The sequence below is a fragment of the Triturus cristatus genome, chromosome 12 (genome assembly GCF_964204655.1).
Source record: "Triturus cristatus chromosome 12, aTriCri1.1, whole genome shotgun sequence".
NCBI lineage: Eukaryota > Metazoa > Chordata > Amphibia > Caudata > Salamandridae > Triturus > Triturus cristatus.
In genome coordinates this window covers 833,615,460-833,643,145 of record NC_140595.1, presented here as the reverse complement: position 1 = coordinate 833,643,145, position 27,686 = coordinate 833,615,460, and the positions used below count along the sequence as shown (strand labels likewise).

General features: G+C 45.0%; 1 protein-coding gene across 2 annotated transcripts in view; it reads left to right on the top strand.

Moving 5' to 3' along the window:
• Nucleotides 1-27,686, top strand: part of KIF1C (kinesin family member 1C) — a 949,797-nt gene that overhangs the window by 183,912 nt on the left and 738,199 nt on the right. For both annotated transcript variants that reach the window (XM_085638138.1, XM_085638139.1), the window contains exon 3: nt 6,332-6,408. In XM_085638138.1, coding sequence (XP_085494264.1) covers nt 6,332-6,408 — 77 coding nt within the window. The remainder of the gene's footprint in view (nt 1-6,331; nt 6,409-27,686) is intronic.

Genomic DNA, 27,686 nt, shown 5'->3' with positions numbered 1-27,686 from the left:
TAAACCTCAGACCCTAATTAAAATGAGAACACAGACACTACCTCAGTGCCATTTGCAGATCAGAGTGCCCAGATGCCTCTACTAACCTAGGAAAGCACTACTTAGATGAGTGTGACATCCCTCCATCATACTCTCCTCTAAAAATACGCCACACAGTCACGGTTTGTCTTGAGAGCCAGACCATTCCTATACATAGGTCACACATGCATGGCCACGACATCTCACCGCTCTGCACACGGCGTCGGCCACACCAATTTCTAGCGGTTTTATTCACATAAAATACGCCTAGTGCATTCCGGGAATCATTTGTCGGGTGATCATTACAGAAACATCGAAGACGGACAGCAAAACTAGAGCCCAATTGCATGAGTTTAGGCAAAATGTATAGCATCGAACACCCATTATTTTTCGCAGAAATTAAAATATAATTTCGTGAGAAAATCTTTATTTCTGTCTTAAGAGTTATTATTAAGGAAAAACAGTGCAATGTTATGATTGCTAATTATTCATATATACTAGACATGTAAAGATAAGTTTTCTTGATATAATGGTTGACTGCTCAGATGCGCTCAATACGGGCGTTCGGTATCACGCTCTATTGAAAGTTTAACAATTTTTCGTTCAACCCAAGGGCCCAGTTTTATTTACAAAGATGGCGGCTGGTCGTGCTAGGCCTCTGTCCGTTTTCACTGTTAGGCTCTTTGAAATTATCCCTCACCTCTGAGATTGGCTGAAGCTCAGCAACCATTCAAAGGAGTTTTCATCAGGCAAGGCAGGCCAATCGAGGAAAAGCACTTCAACTTTTCCTGGAAAAGGGTGTAGTTGGTTGGTTACCTGAATATTTTTTTAGAAGTATACATACAATAAAAGGACAGTTGGAACCCTTGTCTCTTTTAGAGCCGTCCCAGTTGGACTGGCTCGCGAGCCTTCCCAGTTGGACTGACTCGCATGACTGGTTTCTTTTCTTTATGGGGCCATGTGTTTGGCCCCATAAAGATAAGAAAACCTTTCACGCCAGCAGTAAGTCGGGGCAGCCAGTCCAACTGGGACGGCTCTAAAAGCGAAAAGTGTACGTCACGAGACGCTCCTTTCCAATGGCTGTTAGCATAAACGGTGATGCCAGCCAATGGAAAGGAGGGGCGGGGCTTAAAGCCCACCAGAGAAATCTAACCAAAACATTAAATCTGCGCAGTCTTACGCCAGGCGAGACCTAAAAAGGGCTCTTTCTGAACCAAGGGCTACATTTTTGCCAAATTTGGTGTAATTCCGTTCAGCAGTTCGAGCTGTAGCTTTGTCTAAAGTTTCCTATGGAAAAATACATGGGGAAAACGTGTTTTGGGACTCCACTCCCCCAACCCCCTCCCCCCCCCCCCGCTTGACGAGTCACCCCGAAACTTTCAAGGCAGGAGCTGACCGGAGCAGGCCACTAGTTTTGAAAATTTCGCGAAGATTCGTCAATCGGCGCCAAAGTTATTGAGAAAGCAAAAAACACCTTTTCTATAGAAACTTTTTCCTAACTATAACTACCTACTGGCGACCGCCAGTAGGTTATGTGTATATATATATATATATATATCTATCAAGGCTGAATGTCTGGCAGCTGAAACGCGTCATTTGGACCTTGATGCTTGAATAAACTATATATTACTTGCATATCAGCTTTTGCAGTCTTTTCCCTGGTGTTGTGCCGCTGTGGATGTGAATACTTTGGGATCTCGCTGGAATATATGTATATGTATGTATATGTGTGTGTATATATATATATATATATATATATATATATATATATATATATATATATATTCACTGAAAAAACCATAGGTTTCACACATGTTATAGTTAGCGGAAATTTTACTGATAAAAAAACCAATGAAATTCCCCCGTTATAGTTAGTGCAGGCAACTATAACTCACGCGACCGCAATCCTCTGCTGATGCTAATACTGTATTTAGACACTTATTTGCCCATGTCTTCTTCCATACATTTTTAGCTATACATATATTACAAAAATTTTTTTTCATAAAGACACATATGTCATCAGCAGAAGATTGCGGTCGCGTGAGTTATAGTTGCCTGCACTAACTATAACGGGGGAATTTCATTGGTTTTTTATCAGTAAAATTTCCGCTAACTATAACATGTGTGAAACCTATGGTTTTTTCAGTGAATTTGCAAGGTTTTTTAAATGCTAATTCCTAACTATAACGTGTGTGAAACCTATGGTTTTTTCAGTGAATTTGTACGGTTTTTTAAATGCTAAGTTACTTTACGCCATTCGTGGCGTGCGCGCCCACTTAACGCAGTTCGTTCCGTGCGCGCACAGTGAGCACGCGGTGCGCGAAGCCCACTTTACGCCCACTTTACGCAGTTAGTGCCGTGCACGCACGGTGGGCACGCGGTGCGCTACGCGCACCGCGTGCCCACGTTATGCTAGTTGGGCCATGTACGCACGATGCGCTTCGCGCACCGTGCGCACATGGAGGACATATGATGCACTTCGTTTTGAAAGGTAATATTTTAATTTTTTGTATATGTTATAAGCCATGCACAAAGAGAGTGTGGATAATTTTTTTTTTTTTTATAATTTTTTACCGTACGCGTACGGTAAGCGTAATCTGCGAAATTAGCGAAAAAATAAAAATTCTTTGGGGACTTTGGATCTTTGGGGACTCCCTCAACATTGCTATGTGTGTGGGAGCTGTCTAAACAGCCCCTTTACATGTTTTTGTGCTTTATATTTTAAACATCACTCTCAGTGCGAGAGAGAAAATGGCGGCCGCCGCTTCCTGGTTTCGGCCGATTCGAATGTTTACTAAGATCTAAGAGCCAATCAGAATCGCGCTCGCGCACGCCACCGTACGCGTACGGTAAGCGTACCGTAAGCGCACCGTAAGCTGGCTCAGATATATATATTGATTTAAAGGCTATTTTCTCAGAATCTACTGAACAGATTTACACCAAACCTACAAAAGGCACTTCCTTGACCTGAGGACTACCTCTCTGCCAAATTTCTAGTAATTCTGTTCAGCCGTTCGGGCTGTAGCCCTGTCTAAAGGTCCTATGGAAAAATGCATGGGAAAAACGCGTTTTGGGACCCCCCTTTTATCTCAGCCCCCGCTTGACGAATCCCCCCGAGACTTTCAGGGTAGGAGCGGAGCGTAGCGCCCCACCTATTTTGAAAAATTTGCGAGGATTCGTCGACCGGCGCCAAAGTTATTCAAAATAGAATGTTGCGGATTTCCTATGGAAACGTGGTCCTAACTATAACTACCTACTGGCGACCGCCAGTAGGTAATATATATATATATATATCTATTATGTTATAAAAAATGTATACAGCGCACGTACACCAAGAGTTTCATGGCGCTAACTAGAACTTGCCGGAACCAGTGGATGGAGTTATTTGTGAGCCTGCTCAAACAGCTATGTCTTAAGCATTTTCCTGAAGCTCAAAAGATCAGTACATGACCGAATCTCCAGAGGCAAGGAATTCCACAGTCTTGGGGCCAGGGATGCAAACCTACATCCTCCCTGTCGTTTTAGCTTGAAGGCAGGGGTAGTCAGTAGCTGGAGGTGTACTGAGCGGAGGTTGCGAGAGGGAGTGTACCTAGATAAGAGGGAGTTAATGAATTTAGGGCTCCTACCATGTAGAGACTTAAAAATTAGTCATCCCGTCTTAAAGGCCGTGCGTTGGGAAATAGGGAGCCAGTGTAGTTTTTTTTAAAAGAGGTCTGACAGATTGCCATCTGGGTTGCTGGTGGATCAGTCTTGCTGCTTGGTTCTGAACCCTCTGAAGCTGCTTGATTAGGAAGAGTGGCATGCCTAGGTAGATTGAGTTGGCATAGTCTAAGTGTGATAACACCATGGCTATCACGACCTATATCAAGCACTGCGTGAGTGAGCAGACGGCTGATCTTTCTGATCTTTCGTAGCTGAAAAAAACAGGACGAGACCACCACACCGACTTGAGATCTTAACGATAGTTGGTTCTATATGGTGACCCCAAGGCTCTTGACAGAGTTAGAGGGCTCGGGGGGGGGGGGGGGGGGGCACAGATAAGCGGGGCAGAGTTGGACTCTAATTGCATGACGATGTTATCCACTGCAGGGAGACTTAAAGGAGTAATGACAGTGAATTTGTGGTCTCGAAAGATGATCGCTGCTACTCCACCACCCATCTTTCCTGGTGGGCGATTCACGTGGAGGATGTAATAGTCGTTAGGCTGTGTGACCAGGATATCAGGGGTGGAATTGAGAGTCAACCATGTTTCCGTTACAAGGAAGATGTCTGGCTTTTTGGACGCTGGAGCAGGAAAACATCCATCTGATGTTTGACTAAGGAATGGGTGTTTAGATAATATATACGTAGTGCTTTGTGCTTAGGTTGGGTAATACCCGGTGCCCGGGGTGTGTGGAAGATGGGTTCTGAGATTTCTGGGAAGGATCTCCGTGTCTGAAGGATTTCGGTAAGGCTCAAGCGCGTACAAATGACAGGGTTGAGTGAGAGCGACGCCCGATGGAGTTTTCTAAGTTCCTCTGAGAAATAAGTTAGAATTTGGGCATGCTTTATGGCCCATAGGCCCGTCAGGGTGAGGACGGGCGCAGACGGGCTTGCCTTTGGCATGCCTTCAGCGTGTCCGCTGCGCTCCCGCGCTGCAGCGGACATAAGTACCGGTTCCCTGCCTATGGCTCCTCCCCTGCCCGATGTGATTGGCTGAAGCCGAGGGGTGCGCGCAGGAGACCGCTAGGGAGCCAGCGCCGCCAGCAGAGTGCAAACGTAGGTATTTAAGTTGAAAGTCACTTAAAATACATCAATTTCAAACAATTTTTTAAAAAGCAATTCAGCACGAGTAAAACAGCAGTCCGCAGGGTAGCGGCACAATATTCATGTATTGTCCCCGTTGATTTTAATAGTGGTATATTACTAAAGTATGGCATTTGATTAGTGTTTCATTGATAGGATGACCCCCTTGACAAAGTCTATTCCTGCTGTGACTAAGCCAATAGGCCTGCTTTATATTGATGTGGTGAGCCCTTGATAAAGCCAATAGGCTGCCTTACGTACAATGACATCCCATTATAGATTGATGTTACATCTAATATAGATGGGAGGGGTATTGTGAGTAGATTATTGGGGTTCAGCACCCACTAGGGGTGCAATGTGATACAAGGGTGTCACCAAAGGTAGTGCTATATACCTGATGTACACATTTGTAATTTGTACATATTTTGTATAGAGTAATGCAACTCACATTAGCATGGACTACTGTGCCACCTCTGCTTTTATTTGTCGCATGTTGATGAGTGGTGAAGGAGTAAAATTGACTCATTTGTAACTTAATGCATAGTATTTAGTGTTGTGTCATGCCAGCGAATTGGGATTTGCTTCCCCACACAGCTTCCTCTTTATATGCCTTGGAATGCTCTGCTTCGTTACCCGGAGTCAAGTAATACAATGGGGTACTTTGTTCCCAGGAAGGGGACAGTTGTTACTCTATTACTTGTGAAGGATTCACGTCCTTCGCAACTAATCACCCACATTCTTACAAACACCCTCTGTTCTCTTCTCTGTCCTGGGTTGCTGTCTCACTCTAGCTGTCTCCCTAATCATAGCAGGTGCTCTTTCTTACAATTCTAGGTGGGAGGAGAGGTATGTGTGGAAATGGGGTAATTACTTACAGGGCTCTTTTAGTTACTTTTACCCGCTCCCAAACAAGTCCTGGGGACCTACCAATGATACATATCTGGTAACCTGCTCTGAAAAGTATGTTGGTGTTCATGTTTGTGAAAATCCACACAGCTGGGATAGTCTCTCGAGCTCCCTTCTTCTGTACCTCCTTCCTAATTGTTCTTTTATACCTTGGTAGGGAGGGTCCCCCAGAATATCCAATACGGGCTTTTTTTGCAATATGCCCTTTAAGTAAAATTCAGTTTTATCCAGGACCTGAAGAAGCTGGGGTTGGTTCTCCGTAATTCTCAGTAAAAAGTGCAGTAACGTCAGTTTTTTTATGCTGTTCATGCTCTCGCCTAATCCTGATATTTAAAGCTATTGTGCCATGTAGTTTTATGAAGCTGGTAAGCAGTGGGGTCATTTGTTGCCACTGCAGCCGCTGGACCAGATCTCCTTTTAGTAAAATAAAACCATGTTCCATCTTTTCTACATGCTGGCAGGTCTGGTGAGATGCCCAGAAAGGGCCATCAGAGGTGCACCCAGCCATACCCCGTGGGTGGATGGATGCACCTGCTTTACTGCCGAGTCTAAGTAAGGTGCATGTCTGTTGTTGTATGCATGTGTGCATTCGTAGAGCTGACATGGCTATTCTCTCCTTTAGGTATCAGCAATCCCAAGCAGCCGAAGGATCCCCCCAAGAACTTCACCTTTGATTATTCCTACTGGTCCCACACTTCGGTAAGTTTTGTTTTTTATCTCTTGAAGATTTCAGCGTTTCTTTTGTTTGGATGTTACATGGACTGCACTCCCTCTGCTGTGAGAGTAATATGCAGTGTTGAGCTGTTGCTCTGGATCCTGGGCTTTACTGGATCATTGTTTGAAGTTTGAGGGCCTGGGACCCAGAAGAGAGGGAGATAGTGCACTAAGGTGTATGCATAGGCTGCTCTTTCACTTAAGTGTCTTTAACCCTCATTGAGACTTGCAAAACTGGGCAAAAGATGAAGATGCATGACTGTTAATCAAACATTTCAGTGTGGCTAAAGTTGGATTAAAAGCATTAGGGAAACCTCCTCAGCTCGTCTCTATGGGATGTTTTTACCCTCCTTACTGTTGGCGTTGCATTTATTGAATCTCCTTAGCAACCTGTTTCCTGGGGGAAATTTCTAGATGAACCTGTAACCTGTCCACTGACTATTGGGACTAGCTATGACTGATAATCAGCACTTCACCCACCAGAGGCGGCACAGTCTTTGCTAGACTGGCGGTGATTCACAGAAGCGAGACTGCGCAGTCCGTGTAGAGCATAGACATCCGCAAGGGTCCAGGGCAGCCATATCCACGGCAGCGTTTCAGAAATACTGTCAACTCATTGCATTTAGATCACTTGTATGGTAAGTTTTCTTTCTTTTTTTTAATATGATTTTTTTTTGCAAAGGAGACAATCACAAAGAATACAAACAACAAATACCTTATTGTATGCTTTTTCATATAAAATTCGTTTTCTCGGGGGAGAATAATCCAAAAGAGAAAAAGACGAAAGATTAATAAGGCAAATTAGTATAATAAGTAATAAGCAGTGAAAACAAGTAGAGTATTTGATAAATTAATCCTGATTCATACCATGCCAAATAGAATAAAATTTCTGTAGCGCCTTAAGACCTCTAACCTTGGCCAAAGCTTTTTCTTGTTCAAAGATTTGAATAAAGATGCTCCACCACTCCATTGCAGTGCATGGCTTTGGAGAGATCCATGCACGGGCGATCGTCAATCTAGCCGTGACTATCACAATAGCTATTAATGCCCCCTTTACTTGATTAAGATTATCGCTGTAACCCATCATTATCTCTCTGATAGCGAGGGCCACATCCAATCCGAGCCGCTTTCTTAAGATAGACATGACCTCCTGCAAGAAGGCCACTAACATAGGGCATATAGCAAACATATGGACAATATTAACACCATATTCCCCACATTTAGGACAATTTGTCCTGTTATTTAAATACTGAGTCGTTGTTTGTCCACATCTAGCAACCTTATCAGTTGTATAATACAGCATGCATATAGTTTTAAATTGTTGGAGTCTTAGATTAATAGACCATACTGCGTCTTTGATTGTAAAGAGTGCAGTTTCTAAAGTTGTAACAGATATTTCCCAGCTAAAAGACCAAGAGGATCCGATCTTTCCTAGTTAAATAGTCGGTACGCAGCGCAGATCAGTTTTCCCTGAAAAGGTTCATGGAAAAAGCCATTAATTGATGGGGTTCCAACGTCTTGAGCCCTTGTGATCTTACAAATAATCCCTAAATTGAAAATACTTATAGTAGTGTTGGCGTGCTATAAGAAAAGAATCTTTCAGATTTTGGAAAGTACGAAGGCCATCACCATCATAGAGATCCGCTAGTTTTACTACCCCATGACTCGCCCACTGTTTAGCGATACTATCCTGGAATATATCCGGAAGTAATGGATTATGCAACAGCGGAAATTTAGTAAAATAAGTCGGTAGAGACTACGTAATGGCTATTTCTTGCCAAACATTAGCTAGGCCCCTCAGTGTCATGAAACGTACCCTTCCTTAGGCTGCCTTTCTCACTCTTTTCCTCTCTTCACCTATCAAGTGGAAAGGAAGATGGCGGATTGACGCTGTCGCTAGGAGGTCGGTGCAGAACTGCTCCGTGATACTTGCCGGTCCCAGGCACGAAAGCATGAAGGCGATGGCAATGGTATGGCAATAGCTTTCCAGTAACGGGAAAATATGAGTAACTATAGAAGCTGTGTGTAACTCCTAAAACCGCTAAAATTCACAAGGGAGAGAAGCTCTTACACGCATTTACACGCTGATACGCTGGATCTCAGCCCTTTGCTTTGCTCCACTCCTGTCTTTCTCTTCTCCCGGGATCTAAGGGAGAGGCTGAGCGAAGCTGATTGATTCGATGGGCCAGCGGGTCAGGAGACCTTGGTAAATTTTGCGGACCTGACCGGACATCGCAGGACAGAACGGGATGCACCAACTGCAGATGTGGGGCGAGAACAAGGCTGAAGCCATTAATATACATTGAGAGATACTCCAGATTGTTTGCATGATTCTGCTGGCTGATCGAGTTCCACTCCGGGTTTTGCTGTTTTCCACTGGATGCCCCGGGCTTTCTTTCTGACATGTTGCTCATGTGTATTGCAACTCGCTAGCTTGCCTATCCTTCCACAGCAAACTACAGATAATGGGGCCACCTAAAGCAAATCCTTTGAAGGGTGGACATGCTGGCGCTCGCTCGGCCGCAGTATTGGCTAGTGGAGGAGCTGTAGAAACCGTCACCGTCGGAGAGGAAGGTTAAGAGAGGGTAGAAAAAGCCGGCTCAGCGCATTCTGCCTCATGGGTAGGTCGCCCTATCTTAAGTGCTGCAATCTGGGAAAACTTTTACTGTAATCAACCCAGGGGGGACAGCTAGCTATCCACCAGAAACTGATATGGTGAGCGCACTCATTACGGCTGTGTCACCATTTGGGGGAGAAAAGACACAGAAGGATACAAGTCTATTAACTTCTCTGGAAGATATAGCAGTAATAGACAACACAGTAGCCTCAAGGGAGAACCTGACTGAACCTGCCCCATACTCTCCCATTTGAGACTCGGAGCTCTTGAACGTTAGTCAGCTTCCACAGCCTTCACTGCTCTCACAATCTCCACAGAATCAACCAGTAACGGCATCTCTGCAGTGGGTAACAGTGAGGACTTTAAGAAATATGCAGAATCACCTGAAGGCAGGGGGTCCTGTGCTGCTACAATCGGTATGGATATTAAGATTGCTGGTACGCAGAACTTGGGACATAGTACCAATCCCATATTCGCTGGGGCAGCTGATACGCTGGAAACTAACTCAGGGACTAAGGAAGGCTCACAGGATACAGACACTTCCTGTAATGAATGGATAACAGTTAGTTGTGAAGAGCGTATTACGGAGGATAGCAAGGATGGAATCCCGACGGACAAACACAATAAAGGGGCCACCAAAACTAGAGCACAAAGACAGAATAAAAAGAAGGCTCTTGATAAACAACGTGATATTCCTATTAACCCTGTCAAAACTGATGCAACCAACAGCCCGCTTCGAAAGTGGGTTACAAAAAAGGGCGATGTGAAGAGAATAATTTTGTGTCTTTCTGGCTCTAATTCTGACTTGATCACTCAAACTATTCAGGTTCTTCCAGACCCTCCGGCAGTGGATAGGGGACAAGGAAACAACTGTATTAGTACCAGTGGCAGGGGTACTAACAGTCAGGGATGACTTTCGATGCCCCCCTCTCTAACACCCTTATTGACTACTATAGCGATACAAGGGGATCAAACGGATATACAGCCAGCTTCTAGTCAGCCTTCTGAACAAATATCGCTGTTAGAAATTCTTCAGGCACTACAAGTACAGAGAGTCGAAGCTCGGGACTATTACGCTCAAACTAGAGCTGACAGCTCTGCTATTAGATTTACCCTCTCAGAGGTTAAAAACCAGATAGCTTCTCTCACTTCTGATATAACTGAGCTCCAGCAGAGAGTATCTGACACAGAAGACCACATGAGCAGAACTATGGAACTTTCAGACACACATGAAACTCAGTTAAGAACTATCCAGCTGAAGGTCGAGGATTTGGAAAATCGTCAACGACGTAATAACTTACGAATGTTTGGGGTACCAGAAGGATCGGAAGGGGCGGATTGCTGAGCATATATGGTCAACCTACTTGAGAAATCTTTCCCGGATCTGGCTGACTGGGATCTTTCCCGGATCTGGCTGACTGGGACTGGGATAGCCAAGTCCAACGGGCTCACAGACTACCATTGATTACTAATAAACCCCCCGGACGTTTTCCTAGACCTATTTTAATCTGTCTAGGTAATTTTCTTTTACGGCAAGCAGTTTCCATCAAAGCAAGGCCAACTACCCCAATACGCATAAACTCTTTTTTCAATATTTGTCAGATCTGACTTCTGTAAGGACACTATGGAGCGACGTTGGAAACTTCGCCAACTTATTGACCCCTTGAAGGCTGCTGGTGCGCAGGTGTTTCTTCAGGAGCCGGGATGCTTAAAAATTATAAAAGATGGCTCTACTAAGCTAGTATTTACGGAGTGCGAGGCTCAGGAAGTTTTGATTTCTTGCCGACAGGAGCCTGAGAGGTTTCTCTGTACTTTTTTTTGATGTTGCCAAACTCAGTTTGCCGATTCTGTTTTTCTTTTTTTCTTTATATGCCTTTGAACACGTTTTGCTGTTTCGAACTGGGAACAATCTGCACCAGAACCTCCTTGAATGTTGTCTTGTAGACAGCAATAAGGGGGGGGTGATTCTTTTTGTGAGACACGGGGTTGGGGTGGGTTTGGATTGCTGCAGGGTAAAAGAAAGGGAGCTAGACATGATATTTTTTCCCCATGTGGGAGAAGTTTTTGGATGTGTTTTAAGGATATTTGTTCCAAATGAAGAAGTTGTTGCTATATCATTGCAGTGATTAAGTTTATATGTTGAATGTTTCTGGGCTGAATGCCGCTCGTAAACGCCAACTTGTACGCGAAGAGCTAAAGATATATCGTCCTCATTTGGTTTTAGTAACTGAAACTCATATAGTTTACAAGGACCGGACACTGCTTAATCAACTTGGCTATAACACTGTTGTCTTCTCATCTCAGACAGTTTCAATAAGGGGTGAGGCTATACTAGCTAGCAAAGTTTTGGATTATAAAACTGATCGGGTCATGGCTGTCAGGGGGAGGTGGGCTATTGCTCAACTGGTGGTCCATGGTATTGAATATGTTTTAGCTGTGATTTACAGACCTAATACAGACGATCCAGCAGTCTTCAATACGCTTATGCTAAATCTACTTGAATTCCAGGGAACCTTAATAGTCATGGGAGATTTTAACTGCATTATGAATCATACTTTAGACTCAACCTCTCGGCACTTGATTTCAAGGATGCCGAAAGTACGGTCTGCAATTTTGGAGCTCGCTCGCTTACATGATATACAGAATGCCTGGCGAGCTCTGTACCCAGACGCCCCGGGGTTTACATTTTATAATTGCCCACACAGGCAGTACTCAAGGCTGGATATGGCTTGGGTCAGTAACACAGTTTTGAGCGCAGCTAAGATGGAGGTTTGTCCAAAGATCACCTCGGACCACAACCCAATTCTACTTACAATTCAGCCAGCGCCTGCTGTTAAGATAGGACGGCCTTTTTCTTTTCCACAATATTTGCTATCGGATGATGAATATACTTTGAGTATGGGGAAGCTTTTAGCTGAATTTCTGTATTTCAATATTGGCACTGCGTCTTCCAATATGATATGGGACTCTATGAAGGCATTCATAAGAGGCATCACTCAGCAATTTATATTGTCTAAAAATAAGACTTAAGGAGGCTTCTGTTAAGGCGGCTCTTATGACTTCAACTAGTTTAGAACTTTCTCATGCACAATCTGTTAGAGGACAGGAGGAAGATTAATCACCAATTTATTTTAAATTAATAGAAGCGAAAGGGACAGCATTAGGGATTATCAAGGAAAGAGCAGCAGCTGTTTTTAATAAATTTAGCTCAGAACAATACGAGTATAGTGAGCAAGTGGGCAGAGTATTCGCCTATAAAATCGCTGATAAAAGGTCTAAAAGCAAATCGCTGAAATTAAAGGAGCGGACAATGTTTCATACACCGAAGCCCGGTCGATCTTGGAGCAATTTGTGCTCTTTTATGAAGATCTATATGCTCCCTCAAACCCAATAGAACTAGAAGAGGTTTCTCGATACTTAGACAATCCTCGAATACCAGTGCTAACAGCTCAGGACGTTGACCAATTGGAACGAGAGATATTGGTTGAGTATATCTGGTTGGCTTTAGCATCTCTCCCCTTGGGCAAGGCTGCGGGAGAAGATCAGATCCTGATCGAATGTTACAAAGTTTAAAAAAATGTACTAACTCCATTGTTCGTCAAAGTTATTCGTGAAATAGGGGAATCGGGCGTGGTACCACCATCGTGGGATAATACAAATGTGGTATTCTTCCTAAAGAAGAAGAAGAAGCCACCAGCAGTATGCGGATAATATCGTCCGATTTCACTTATTAATGCTGATGACAAATTGTTTGCAAAGATCCTGGCTAATCGCCTTTCTCCATTAATGTTGAAATTGGTCTCAGGGAAACAGCATGGTTTTATCAAGGGAAGAGACACGTCCAGCCACATTAATACTGCGATTATGGCATTCGATCTGGCTGAGCAAATTAATGTCAAATTAGGAATGATACTCTTAGACGCAGAGAAAGCGTTCGACCGGGTGGCATGGGACTATCTCTGGCCTACTCTATTTGCAATGGGAGTCTCTGATCCGTTTTTAATATGGGTAAAGGCGCTTTATCGCTCACCTCAGACTATATTGAGCTATGCGGGTTCACAGTCTAGGGCTTTCCGAATTAACAGGGGTACACAACAGGGGTGCCCTCTGTCTCCCCTGCTGTTTACTTTATACATAGCACCTTTTATTCAAATAGTCTTGTTGAATCAAGGCATTGAGCTATTATCTCATGGACTCAACAAACTAAAACCTAACGCCTATGCGGATGATATTGCAATTTTTTCGACGGACCCAGCCCGGTCTCTTGAACTAATTACTCAAGAGGCTGATAGATTTGGTATTTTTTCTGGCTATAAGTTGAATATCGACAAAACTCAGATCTTATGGAATTACAAACCAGATATCCCTATAATGGGAAGCTGCCCAGAAGCCACATATCTTGGCGTCTGTATGACCCCTCAGATTCAAAATATCATTAAATTAAATCACAAAGTATTGTTGACTGAGACTGCCAAGAAACTCAAGAACTGGCATAAGCTCCCTATCAGTGTTATTGGACGATGCAACATCGTTAAAATGACAATTCTTCCTAAGTTTCTTTATTTATTTAGGTCTTTTCCTTTGAAACTACTAAATCTGTTTTTTAAGAAACTAGACGGGATAGTAGGTAGCTTCATCTGGGGATACAGGCGTGCACATCGGACTATCAAGTTCTTAAAATATCCATTTAACCAAGGTGGTCTTGCACTCCCGGTTTCAATTTGTACTATTGGGCTTCTCCTGCGAGTAGATGCCTCCTTTCTAATAAGGATCAAGAATCTAGCCATAAACTTCTGTTAAACCAGGACAGCTGTATGTTTCTTTATCGAATACATGATCCTAACTACATATGTAAAGTTTTCTTATGTGGCTATCCTGAAAATCTATTTTGGGATCTGGCGGTCCCAGACCCTCTTAAGACTCTCACATAGAGAATGCCCTCTGTGCTTGGTCCTCCCACGTGTCGAGGTCCACACTACCTATTGCTACTTACTTTTCCGACACAAATTTGTTCATCCTTTGAACTCTTGGACAGTCCATGCAGAATCCATAAAACCTGCTTTTGCTCGTTCTCCATGTGTGTCCCATAATTCATTGAACTTTATTGCTTCATGAAGTAGAATCGTATCCTGCTCCCAATTTCTTACATTGAAACGTTACAAGGTTCACCATGACATGCGTTTGCTTGGCCCATGCTAAAGAGCATTGGCAAAGCTAGCACATCTCTCCTTTTGTCCTGTGGGCTTTGCTGATGCTTTTTGGCGATGCAGTGTAGTATGGGAATAAAAATGGAAGGCACTTTTAGAAGTAAATAACAAGAATTATACATTTTTACTTGCATACATGTTTTTTCTTTTTTTTTTTTTTAACTGATTGACCCAACAGCAAATGGCAGATGCTGGGCCTTCCAAAACACATTATGACGATTTTGATGGGTGGGGGATTAGTGGAGAAGCAGATGGAGGTAGCATGTTACAGGGCAAGAAATGAAGACTTTGCGTGGATTGCAGAATACAAGTTTGTGGCTGGGGATGAAATAAGAAAAACATAGGCAGCGAGGGTGCAACACACAGCGTGTGAGGTAGGCGATTGCTATTTGGCAGGGGTTAAGTAATGCAGAAAGAAAACACACCGTACAGAGAGTAATAAAACACATGTACTCATGTGGAATGCCAATAGCAAAAGTAAAAGTAGTAAATATGAGCAGTGCAAGAATACAAGTCTTCCAATCGAAAGGATGGTATAGAAGATTTGCTCTGGGGTACGGACAGGATTAAGAGGAGGAAGGAATGTCATCAAACATGAAGCAAGGAAATGAGAGTGACAAGAAAGCCAAGCAACCGTAAGCAGGCGGGCACAAAGCCCACTGTAAGTTTTTGGTATGGTCCACAAGAGGTCTTTCGCAAACAGACAATGAAAGCTGTCTGTAGTTGAGGCCGGAAATGTTGTATGATACGGTTGCCACTTGATTTTGTTATTCCTGCCAAGCAAATCGGTTTTCAAAAAAATTGCCATTGCTTTGTCTTCATACGATGCAACTAAAATCTACTGTAAACAAGCATTAACATAGCCAATAGATCTCGCTTTGGAACCTTAGAAGTGTTTAGCCACAGCGGTTGGCTTTGGCTGGGTCTTTAAGCTATGTTGAAGAGCAGTGTGTCTGCTGTGCAGCAAGTTGAAAAGTATTATAAGCATTTTTATTATCTAATAAATAACCAAGAAGGTATTATGTACAACGGAACTACCCTATTAAACGACCCACTGGCTTTGGCAATCAGTGTGGTGGTGAACGTAGAATCGGGTGGAGAAGGAAAGAGCGGTGGGGTGGTTATCAGGACTGGAAAAAAAGGGTTATGAAGCAACCAGCGCTGGCTGCATCATACTGATTTCCCCCCCCCCATTTTGACTGTTGGGGGTGGGGGGTACGAGGGAAGTGAAGAAAGCAGATGACAGACCCAGCTACAAAAAATGTTCTTTGTAGAGTGGATCAGTCTCTGTGCCAGCTCAACATCCTGTGAACCAAGTGTAGTGTCCTACGTATATAGGACTCGGACACGAGGTAAGAGTCACGCTATCTTTATTCTTACACCCTACTTCTTCTCTCGCCTACGTTACACTGCCCTTTTCCCGAGCATTGCCTTTCTCCCCTCCCTGATCCCGCCCCGTCCACGCCTCCCTGGCCGAGGCGGTCCTGGAGTCCGCTCTCTCAACCCTACATTACATCTCCCCCTTTCTTAACGAATTAAATCACTCTTAATTTCCTGTTTTGGGTCTACCCGAGTAATGTCACATAGTTACAGTTCTTCGATCAGGCGACTCGGTTTCTTGATGTGCCGGCGAGGACGAACATTGCCTTCCGGACAGTCTTGTTCTCCTCCATTAGGAGCCACTCTCGGTGACTGAGCACAGATCTCGGTTTCACTTAGTCTAGTTTCCCCTCTGATGGGACCATCCAGAAACTCTTTGACTGTGGGACTGCACTTCTGAAAGTGCGCCATGTTCCTGGTTATTCTCTTATCATCTGACTCTGCAGTGATCATAGTCCCTTTTTGTTTGACAACAACCAGAGGAGTCTCATTGAAGCGACAGTCAGTCTTCTTTTGCTGTTCTTGTTTCCACAATACCCAGTCGCCTTCCTAAATCCCAGACGGGGCAGCTCGTCTGCGATGATCCGCATACATCTTCATTTTCTCTTTCTTGATTTCATCAGAGTCAGATTCATGACACACTGCTTTATCAGTCCAATCAACCATAGATATACGAGTGCGCACGGACCGGCCCAACATTAAGGTGGCAGGACACTTGCCCGTCGTGGAGTGAGGCGTGTTCCTGTAGGCCCGCAGGACTTCATTTAGCACTTTCTGGATGTCTTGTCGCGCCACTTCTGAATGTTGAATGGCTTTCTTTAGGGTGGACATGAATCTCTCAATCATTCCGTTAGCCTGCGACCACAGAGGTGTGATTTTGCGATGCTTGAAATTGAGGTGTTTGGCAAAGTGTGCAAAGACTGTTGACCGGGGGCCCATTGTCCGTTTTTACTATTCTGGGGATACCCCATGCAGCAAACACTTCATCCAACACCGGTATTGTGCTTGACGCTCTGGTTGATGTGATGAGTTGCGCAATAGGGAACCGAGAGTATTCGTCCATGATAGCCAGGATGTACTGTCCCGACTTGAATGGCCCAAAGAAGTCTACGGCAACCTGCTGCCACACACCCTCCGGTAATCGGGACATTTGTAGCGGAGCGGGAGGATCAGGTCGACTGACCAGTTGGCATTGGGGACAGTCCTTCAGGGTGTTCTCTACCATTTGGTCGAGAACCGGGAACCACAATCTTTCCCTCAGAGCTCTCTTGGTGGCCACAATGCCTCGGTGGCCTTCATGAGCCAGATTGATGACGCCCTGGCGTAGATGTCTTGGGATGACTATCCGATTGTCTCTTAGAAGTAGTCCGTTTGTGGCTACTGACAGTTCTTCCTTTACGTGCTTGAAGGCTGCAAGTTCGTGTTTGTCAACAGCACTGTTTGGGTTGGCAGCATCTAGGTGTCTCCACTCATTGTTTTGCGTACGTCGCTTTACTTCTCACAGGGTAGCGTCTTCAAGAGTGGGGTCTATGATGGCTTCTAATGGGACTGCGGGTGGCCGGGCCTGGTCCACCACAAAGCATATATATTCTTCTGCTACCGACGATCTGCACTTTGTTGTTACAGTTTGTTGTTGACATATAGTCAGCAGGGTTTTCAGCTTTTCCCGGCCTGTGCACAATCGTGTATGTGTACTCTTGGAGGCGAAGGCCCCAACGTTCTATTCTTGGTGGCATTTTGGCCCGAGGGTTGCCAAAGATGGTGATGAGGGCCTGATGATCAGTAATTAGCGTAAAGTGTTTTCCATATACAAAGATGTGAAAGTGCTCACAGGCCCAGACAACGGCCAAACTTTCCTTTTCGGGTTGCGAGTAGGCTTTCTCTGCCTCCGTCAGACTCCTGCTCGCATAGGCAATTATGTGCCTTTGATCACCTTCCGATTCATATTGGGCGAGGATTGTCCCCTACATCTCGGGGGCTGGGGGAGTCATTCAGCGCCGCCACTTTCTCTGGGTCTGGTCTCATTCCCGCTTGGGAGAAGATGTGGCCAAAGAACTTCAACGTGCACTTGTGGAACTCACACTTAGCTTTGTTTAAGGTGAGATTGGCTTCCATTAGTGCATGGCAGACTCGCTCCAGAGCAGTGTCGTGTTCTTGTGTGTTGGACCCATATACCAGGATATCATCACTGTAGTTGAGGGCATTCGGGATGTGATGAATCGTCTTCCTAATGGCCTCTTGGAAGATTTCAGCCGCGGAGGACACGCCAAAACTAAGTCGTTTGTATCGAAAGAGGCCAATGTGAGTGGAAAAAGTTGTGATGTAGCGCGACTTCTCATGTAGTTCCAATTGATGGTACCCTTTATTGAGATCCAGTTTGGAAAATATCCGAGCTCCATTGAATGACGCAATCATGTCACTGATGTGTGGCCCTGGGTGTCTTTCTCTCTCGATGGCTGTGTTGGGTGCCCTCATGTCAACACACAGCCTGACCTTGTCAGGTTCTCCTCTCTTTGGTACTACGACTACTGGAGAGACCCAGGGTGTGGGTCCATCCGTCCTTTCAATGAAGTCCGCAGCAAGCAGATCTTGTAACTCCTGTTCGACTGCGTGTTGAAGATGGAAAGGAACCCGTCGATGGTGTTGAGCGACAGGCGCTACTTGTTCATTGATGTGCAGTCTAATTTGGCAATGAGCCATCTTCCCCAGGCCAGTGAATAGCTTTGGGAATTTCCGCGTCACATCCAGTTCATCATCAACACGGTACAGAATGTCCACAAGTCGTAGCCGTTCGGCGGTCGGAAGACTCAGGAGGCAGTCGGCCTCTGGCTCTTCTATGACATGGATGTACGCAGGAATGGTCCGATCTTTGTACGTGAGCTGCGTTGAGAACTTCCCCAGACAGGTGAGTGGCTTTCGTGACATCCACGTGTATACTTTCACATGAGCCGGGCTTAGTCGTGGAGGTGGCTTGAATCGCTGGTATTCCGCCACTGGCATGTAATTTAAAGAGGCTCCGCTGTCCATGACAAACTTGGTCCAGTGCTTTTCAACTTGGATGCTGAGCCGGGGATATTTCTTTAGTCGATCAGGGTCAGCAACCAAGCACACGTACTCGTCACTGTCTTGCGAGATGGGAGACAGCGACCTTGATTCTTGAGATGATGTGTGTCGAGATCTGTAGCTTCTGCGAGATTGACAACTGGAGCGAGATGAGCCTGTTGACGAATCTCTGCAATAACGCACTGCTTCGTCCTGATGCCGCGTGCTCGTGGACCGAGATGTCCTTTCCTGATCTTTGTGTTTACTTTTCCTGTAATTTCCGCAGACGTTTTCGAAATGGTTCTCCCCTCCGCACTTCCGGCACGACTGACCCATGGCGGGGCATCCGTCCGTGTGGGGAAAATCAAAGTCACACCGATAGCATTTGAGATGCCGTTCCCTCCGTCTCACGGTTCGACTGGGGCTACGATTACGCCGAGGCACTGCCCTTGAAGATCTTGATTTCGCTGGAGAATGTCTGCGTCCGTTGTGAGATTGAAGTCTGAAGGCTTGCTCGCGCTTCTCACTTCTCCCAGCTTCCATCTTTAATTGCATGCTTTTCGGCTTGATCTTCCACCCGCGTCATCTCTTCTATTTCATCCAGCGAGTAACTCTTCTTCAACAGTTTCCGTCTGAGAGATTCAGACTGGCACCCTTCAAAGACCTTCAGGCGCAGGGCATCTTCAGTCGAGAACGAGTCAAACTCGCAATAGCGTGCTAGACGTCGAAGGCGAGTGATGAAAGCACACATCGGTTCATTTTTTTCTTGGGCTGCTAAATTGAACGTATACCTCTCATAATCAATATTTTTCTTGTGCAAGAATTTCCTGTTGAGGTCTACGCACACGTCCGTGTAAGACGCCGCATCTGCTGTGGGTAATTCCTTTATGATTTGCCCAACGTCTTTGCCTATTAAGTTGCGTAGTGCAATTAGCTGTTGGCCGGCATCCGTTACCTGCGACCCTCTCATAAAGTCTTCAAAGTCCTCGAGCCACTCCTTCCACCGGAGACCCATGCCTCCTCCTGTTTCTAGGACCAGCGGTTCGGGTGGGCGCAGAAACGACACTCCGAGCATCCCCATCTGTCCAGCGTTGGCTGACATGGATCCTGATGGGCGAACCGGTGAAGTAGCCATGGTGAGGACCCCGGCCTTTCGTTGAGATTAGTGTGTTAGTGACGAGATTTCAACTCAATGGCCCTTGAATTTGCCAAAGCTTGATTAATTTTCACTATTAGTTGTAGTTACAAATGCTTGATGACATTCAGGTTTGTCTTGTTACTTTTGCCAGTGCTTGATGACTTTGAGGCTCTTTCTGTTGTTTTTGTCATTGTTTGATGACTTTCAGTGTTTCCAGTTGCATGAATCAATGCTCGTTGCCTAGTTCCAGCTCTCGCCTGACTCCAAAATGGCCGCCGGGGGTCCCTCGCAGGGGATTGGCGCAGGCGCCTGACTTAAAGATGGCCGCCCGCTCACACACGCCCCTCGAGACCCAGTCTCCACACACTGGCTGCAGCGTCCTAGGCAATCCAAATTATCTCCAAACGTGCCAATATAAGGAAGGCACTCCAGGCACAGGCAGCGCGCGACTGGGGTGGGCTCCCAGATCGTCAGCGCTTTCACAGGAGCGCGGGACCTCCACGCTGTTTCTCCACCGGGGGCCCCTTGGACGACCCCCACACGTTCCGCCACTTCGGCGTCAGGGCTCGCTGTTACCGCTTAAGCGGTCAGTGCTGCATAAGCGACCGGGGTGGGCACCCGTGTCAAGCGCGGTCGGGGTAGGCTCCCGACGCGCCCCACGTGAATCCGCCAGACCGGAGCACTCCTCGCTCGCGCAGCGCCTCCAAGCAGCTGCAGACACCAGGGCACACACCACGCGCGCCGTGGCCACCTTCGTCGCCAGATGTAGTGTCCTACGTATATAGGACTCGGACACGAGGTAAGATTCACGCTATCTTTATTCTTACACCCTACTTCTTCTCTCGCCACCAGGCCGGAGTCCAGAAACTAGGGTCGTTACCAAATAATACCACTTCCGTTTTTCCGGAGTTTAGCTTAAGACAGTTCTGCGCCATCCAGCCGCCTACAGCTGACATGCACTCTTTAAGACGTGTTGCTGTTTCCATCAACACCCCTGGCAACAATGATACCACAATTTGGATGTCATCGACATAGGAGGTTAAAGAGAAACCAAAGGATTCAATAAGAAGGGCCAGTGAATAGACATGGGTATTAAAGAGCGTCGGATTCAACGAGGAGCCCTGGGGCACTCCACACGGCAAGGAGAAAGGTCTAGAAGAGAATTCCCCAATAGCGACAGTTTGGGTTCTGTTAGAGAGAAAGGATTCCAGCAATTTCCAGGTGGTACCCTGAATTCCAATCTCCTTCATATGGTCCATCAATAGAGAGTGATGGACCGTATCAATGGCCGCCGAGAGATCCAACATGATCATCACTGCTTTGCCTTCTTGGTCAAGTATGGTCCTGATCTCCTCTGTAGATTTAATAAGGGCTGATTCAGTGCTATGACCAGCTCTGAAACCATATTGCGATGGATCCAGCACCTGTGATTCAAGCAAAAACGTACTCGGTTGTGCGTTCATGATATTCTCCGCCACTTTCGCTGGAAGAGGAAGCCTAGATATAGGTCTGAAGTTATTAGGATCTTTAGGATCCAGAGAAGGTTTCTTAAGTAGAGGCAGTATAGAGGCGCTTTTCCAGGTTTGGCAAAGTATCCCTGAGAAAACATCGAATTTATGACGGAGGTCAGTGCCGAGGCTACTGGTTCCGGTGCTAGTTTCAATAGAGAGATAGGGCAGGGGTCATTAGGTGAGCCAGATTTCGTTGTCTTAATAAGGTTTAAGATTTCTGTAGGTGTTACTTGGGAGAAATTGTCAAAAGATTCCCTGTTGTTTATTTTGAATTGCCTTACGTCAATCTGGATAGAAATGGTATTGTCTGTAGCCTTGGAGAAGGTGGAGAAGATAGATTCCACTTTGACCAGGAAGAATTGTGCAATTTTATCACACAATTCCTGACTGGCGGAGATGGTAGGAGTAGCTGAGAGTGCTAGAGATGTGACTGTTTTAAATAGTTCTTTGGATGAGTTTTTCGCGAGATTCTTTCGTTTGGTAAAGAACTCTTGCTTTGTTTTAAATAGTAGCTGTTTGTACTGAGCTAAACTAAGTTTGTAATTATTTCTATCACTGTCATTGTATTTCGTCCTCCAAATTCTCTCTAGATGTTTGCAACTCAATTTTAGGACTCTAAGCTCTTGGGAGTACCATGGAGAAGATGGCCTTGCCCTATTAGGGTAGAGGAGTTTTTTTGGGGCAAGCTTGTCTCCAGCAACTTCTAACCATTTGGTGTATGCTAGTGTCGCCTCATCGAGATCTGTGGGGAAGGAGGGGGATGTCGCAATTAACGTCTCATGCAGTTCCTCAACATTCATTTTATTCCAGGCTCTACTAACCAATTGTTTCTTCCCAGGTTTCCATGAGTGACGGCTGGGCGTGCTGATTTCTAATAGTACTGCCATTTGGTCTGACCAGATGACTAGAAGAGTGCCAATAAAACATAGTTGCGTTTTGCTTGAAAAGATGCCGTCTAGTGTGTGACTGGCCTTGTGTGTAGCTCCAGTCACCAACTCCTTTAGACCAGCATTACTCATCATATCTAGTAGGTTAGAGGTGTCTGGGTCAGAGAGAGTTTTCAAGTGAAAACTAACATCTCCGAGTATAGTGTAAGTGTTTGCTCTTAAAACAGTTTCCATTATGCTGTCAGCTTGCCTGAGGAATACGTTTCTAGGTCCAGGCGCTCTGTATAAATGAGTGCCTCTGAAAGTGAAGTGGTGTGAAAGGTAAAAACAGAAATCAAGCGCTTCAAATCCAAGGTTGATCAATGGGTTAAACGATGCCCTAATGGACTTGTGGTAAATAACCACAAGGCCACCCCCTTTCCTATTGGGTCTATTTAGTGTGAAACACAGATAGTCGGGCGGGGTGGCTTTCACCAAGTCTGGACCAGAGGCCTCATCCGTCCAGTCTTCGGTTATAAACGTGATACTTATTCCCTCATCCATAATTAAAGCTTCACATTCGAAGCTGTGTTTAACCAACGAACGAGCGTTGATAAGGACACATTTCCAACCTTGATTAGGCAAGATATTTTTCTCGTAGCTGCTCAAATTAGGTATGGATTTAGTGGGTTCAAATACTAAATCGGGTAGTTTGATTCCACACCCCTGGCATAGCAACTGAGAAAATGGAAGGCAGGTCCCCGGCTGCAGACTTACACAGCTGGAGTGTTTTTTGAGATTAAAATTAAGGTTGTGTAGTGTTCCACTTGAATAGGTTATAGTGTTTGTTATACCTGAACGAAAATGAGCAGGCGGGCTGGAGCTGAGCGCGGGCCGAGCGGGGATGGGCGCAGACGGGCTTGCCTTAGGCGCGCCTGCTGCACGCTCGTGTCAACCTCATTATTTGTAGAGTCAGGGGCGGAACCACTAGCCCACTGACCTGACTCCTCCCAAGATGGCGCCTCCGCGTTTAGACAGCGGGCCCCGGGAGTGATAGAATGATCGTGTGCGGTATCGCAGATATCTGGTAAGAATGCCACTAAATCGCCGTTTACAGTTTTAAAAGTTTCCACATTAAAAATACATGTGTGTTGTATGTTTATAGGCTTAAGGTATTTAGAGTTACATTAAAGATTATAGATGTTGGTAAGTTAGGAATCGGAGAATATCGCTTACTAATTACCTTGCAGTGGCACAGAGATGAGTAAAAACTATAGTGACGAAGCTTGAGTAAGCTATCCTACTCAAAGAGGAGTGTTAATGAACATATATTTAAGATAATTTATAATTAGTTTCAGGAATAACAAGCTCTACTTAATAGTACAGAGAGTTGGTTACACAGAGATATCACTAAGGTATATCCATTCACTGTTGGACTCTCATGCCAGCTTAGTATAGATGTCTTGTTTGCCTTTCACTCCATTTAGCAGCTCTCAGTCCCCAGTAGAAGTGGCAGGTCTCTTGTCGAGTTGGGTCTCGGTTTGTCCTGAAGGCAGGAAAGAAATTGGGCACTGAGACTGACTAATGAGAAGAGAGCCAGGAGTCGTTGGTGTATCATACAAAACATTGCATACGTTTGGAGGAATGGGGTGGACGTACCAGTCTTACGTAGAAGGTGATGCGTATTATTGCCATGCACAACTTGATGAACCCCATACCTTTGGTGCTGCCTCCCTGGATCTATTCCAGAAACCGCCCATAAAACTCCTCAATGTGAAGGATTCCAAGTGTCCCTGTGCCCTGAGACAGGTTCTGCCCTTGATTGGTGGCTACTTAAGAAGCCTGTAGTGTGGAATAGCTGCCTGTTGCTACAATTTAACAGGTGGCTTTGCGTGTAGAGGCACAAACCCTCAAACACATCTCTTCAGTCGCCACAGCTCTGAAATACTTGTCGAAATGCTAGAATGGTAGTGGCACGCATGCCAGAGTATCGTTCTCCATCCCTGCTGAGATCTGAGCATGTGGCACACACACCAGTGTACTAAAGGATTTTGAAGCTGTACATTGTTGTCTTAGCCTGTCATTGGATGGATTTCAGGTTCAGCTTCCTAACTTGACCTGTGGCAAGTTTTTACATGCCTGTGTTCAGAAAGGCAAGCTAAGCTTTCACTTATGTAAGTGTTGTGGTAATGTCTCGGGTTAAGTTCCTCACTCCAGAATTGCTGACAATAGCAAACCTTGGCTGGATAAGTTTCTGCTTCTGGCACAAGATTCTGCAATTTCCAGTACGTTTCTGCAATTGTAAATAGCGTATGTTTTCACGTAGCAGCTGGTTAGTAAAAGTGAATAAGCACCCCATGCTTTGAAGATCACTTGTCTTCGAATAGGTGTTCGTACTATGTACACACTTGTCGATTTCCAGTTTCTTGTTATGGATTAAATTCATGTTTGCCAGTGTTCCACCATGGGCGTGCTCAGCTATGACACATTTCTCTCCTAAGCTTGTATTAAAATTGCTAGCCATCCTGTGCATATAGAAGATCACCACCAGAGAAGCACCTATAACCCATAAGAAAGTGGAAGCTTATAGAAATCGGTTTCATGAACGTTCAAACCACACACTTTGCAGTATTTCAAAGACATGCTACAGTCCTTTTCCCTCCTTTCCCTCATTTAAGAAAACTCATTCAATAATATGCTAAAGCTCCGAAACTCAGAAATCAAGGAACAGGGATTACATGTAGCTCAGGAATCAAGGTAGCATTGCAGGCAGTGCTATGTCAGGAACAAATGAATTAGCTACAGCTCAGGAACAGTTAAAAAGGACTAACTATAGATAAGAACATTTAGAAACAAGGATTGCAAAAGCTCAGGAAACAAGGGGTCAGCCAAATAGGAACACTGCTACAGTGACCAACGCTGACCTGAGGGGAACTGCAGGAAGAGCTCACTGTGATCACATGCCTCATGTGTGGGCATCTACCAGCCACAGCTGTGCTGAATTCCTCCACCCACCTTTGGCCTGCAGAGGTGGAGACGAAGCAGATAGCAGCGTATTATAGAAAATTGAGTTTTTGGCATGTGCGGATTGGCTTCCACAATACCCGCCATGGATCGGAATGGATAGGAATTTATGAAGATTGTCCAAGAGGCAGGAAATCAGTATATACATACAGTGAAAGGCCCAGAAGCTTATTAGAATGCTGGAAAGTCCCACAGTTATGCCCCCTAGTGGTGGGCACAAGAGTGCAGGGAGCAAATTGTGACATCCACCTTCATTTGTTGAATGCTTTAGACAAACCCTGGGCCGCCTCACTGCTTTCTGCCATCAGCTTTGGGGCCCTCAGTTTCTCAATGACTACCTTCCTTTCCTGTTTTATTTCTGCTTTGGGCAGTTTCATGAATTTGTGCCTGCTTGGCATCCTCCCCTATCTTGCTCTATTTGATGAGTACTGGGGGAGTCTCTCAGTTTGCCCAGAGACCCTTGAGCCCTCAGTCTTTTCTTTAGCGGAGAATTCCCCAGCAGAGCTGTGACTTCATCCTTCCCCCTCTTCTGTCTGTCACTCCCGTAATGCAAAGCATGAAGAAACTCCTTCAAGAGTTCATAAAGGTATATGGTTCTGGTTATTGTGGATAGTGGATACTGTCTTGGATTCAAAGCCCCTGCACTGGTAATGTTTACAAAAAAGAGCAAATCCCTTCCATCAAGAACAACTGCAGCAGTAGATGAACAGAATTTTTAAACCGCAAGCTGGATAAGGGTCCCTTTTCCCAAAAAAGGAAAGGCAATTTATTCCTGTTATTTCCTGTTTGGAAAGAAGATATCTAACCACGGGTTCAAGCCCATCATCGCCCTCAAGTCAGCAAAACGTAGAAGAGAAATTCAAAATATTAGCCCCCACCATACTTATTGTGAACTCTCTTTGTGAAACTAGGTGTGGGTACGTTCATATTGAAGCTCCTGTGGATTTTGGTGGGCTCTAATCATTATCAATACAGAGTCCTTCCATTTGGGATAAAATCTGCGATGGCACATTTAAGAAGAATGGAAATCTTAGTGTATCTTTATCTCTAGAAGTAGTTGATAAAAGCACCTTCTCCTCAGCAGGACTATCATTTTAAGTTGTCAGTCAGCATCCTTCACCTCCTGGGTTTGCTAATTAGTTGTGTCAAATCAATCCTGAAGCCATTCCAGTTCATCCACTATCTGGGGATAGTGTTGGATACCTAAAATACAATAGTATGTCCTTCCAACTAGAAAATATTTTGTATCTGCCTGTAGTTTCTTAGTCTTGAGAAGCAAAGGCATGCAACAGTCAAACAACATTCCATTCTTTAGGATTGATGGTGATCTGTGTCTTTCTGGTTCCCAACACTTTCACCACAATAGACTACTCTGACATTGTGCCAAAGATCAGTGGTGTGAGTTATTGGGCAGGTGGGAGGATATTGTGACATTCACTCCAGTGGCCATCCAGTTGTCCCCATGTTGGTGCAGCTGAACAATGATTTGAGGGGCGTTCTTCCCACTACCGTAATCCCACTGAAATATTAAAGATGGATGCTTCTCTGTTGGGTTGGGGTACACCTATAGATCACCTTCAGATTCAGGGTACTTGGTTTCAGAAGAATATGTCCTATCACATCACTCTTTCTGGAACTCCAAGCAGTCCATCTCTCTCTCCAGTCTTTTATGCCAGTTTTCAGGGCAAGCTCCCCTTCTTGTTCAGATGGACAGTTACACAACAGTGTACTAATTGAGGCTCCAAATCTAAACAAATCATTCTCTAGAGGCCTAACAAATTTGGAAGGGGCCTACAGACAGAGACTTTAAAGTCACTGTGGTCCATTTTCAGGTCATGCGGAATGTAGAGGTGGACACACTCAGCAGTATTTTCCAAGAGAATCGCTAATAAATCCTTGGCGATGAGTTTTCAAACATCTTTTTCAGATGGAGTTTTCCTCAGATAGACCTCTACAGAAATGCAGAAAACAATAAGTATGCCCCTCCAGGCACTACCAACCAAGTTCAACAGGGAATGACATTTTGACTGGACCAGTTGATCCTCTTTTCTCAGGATTGACTAAGATGTATGTCCATACAGAAGGCTTCTATGCAAGCCGGATTGTCTTCACAAGTTCAAGGGCCAGATCGTACATCCCATCCTGCCAAGCAGATTGGCTCTTCAATGTATCCTACATGTTCATCTTAGTCTCCCACATGATTTCACGCACATTGTAGGAGAAGCCAACTATCCAACCACCAGGGTGTCTTACTGCGTCTGATTCATTCAGAAAGACATTTACCCAACCAGATGCCAGGGAAAAGCAGTACTGCTGTATGAGCTTGATGTGGCCTGGTCGGGGTTGCAGGTTTCCTCCATTAAGGTACATATTGCAATCATCACAGCTTATAGAAAAATGCCATTCATACACTTCTTTTCATAACTCCAGTCATTAAGGACTTCATAGAGAAGATTTACAAATTGCTTTTTCTTTTTC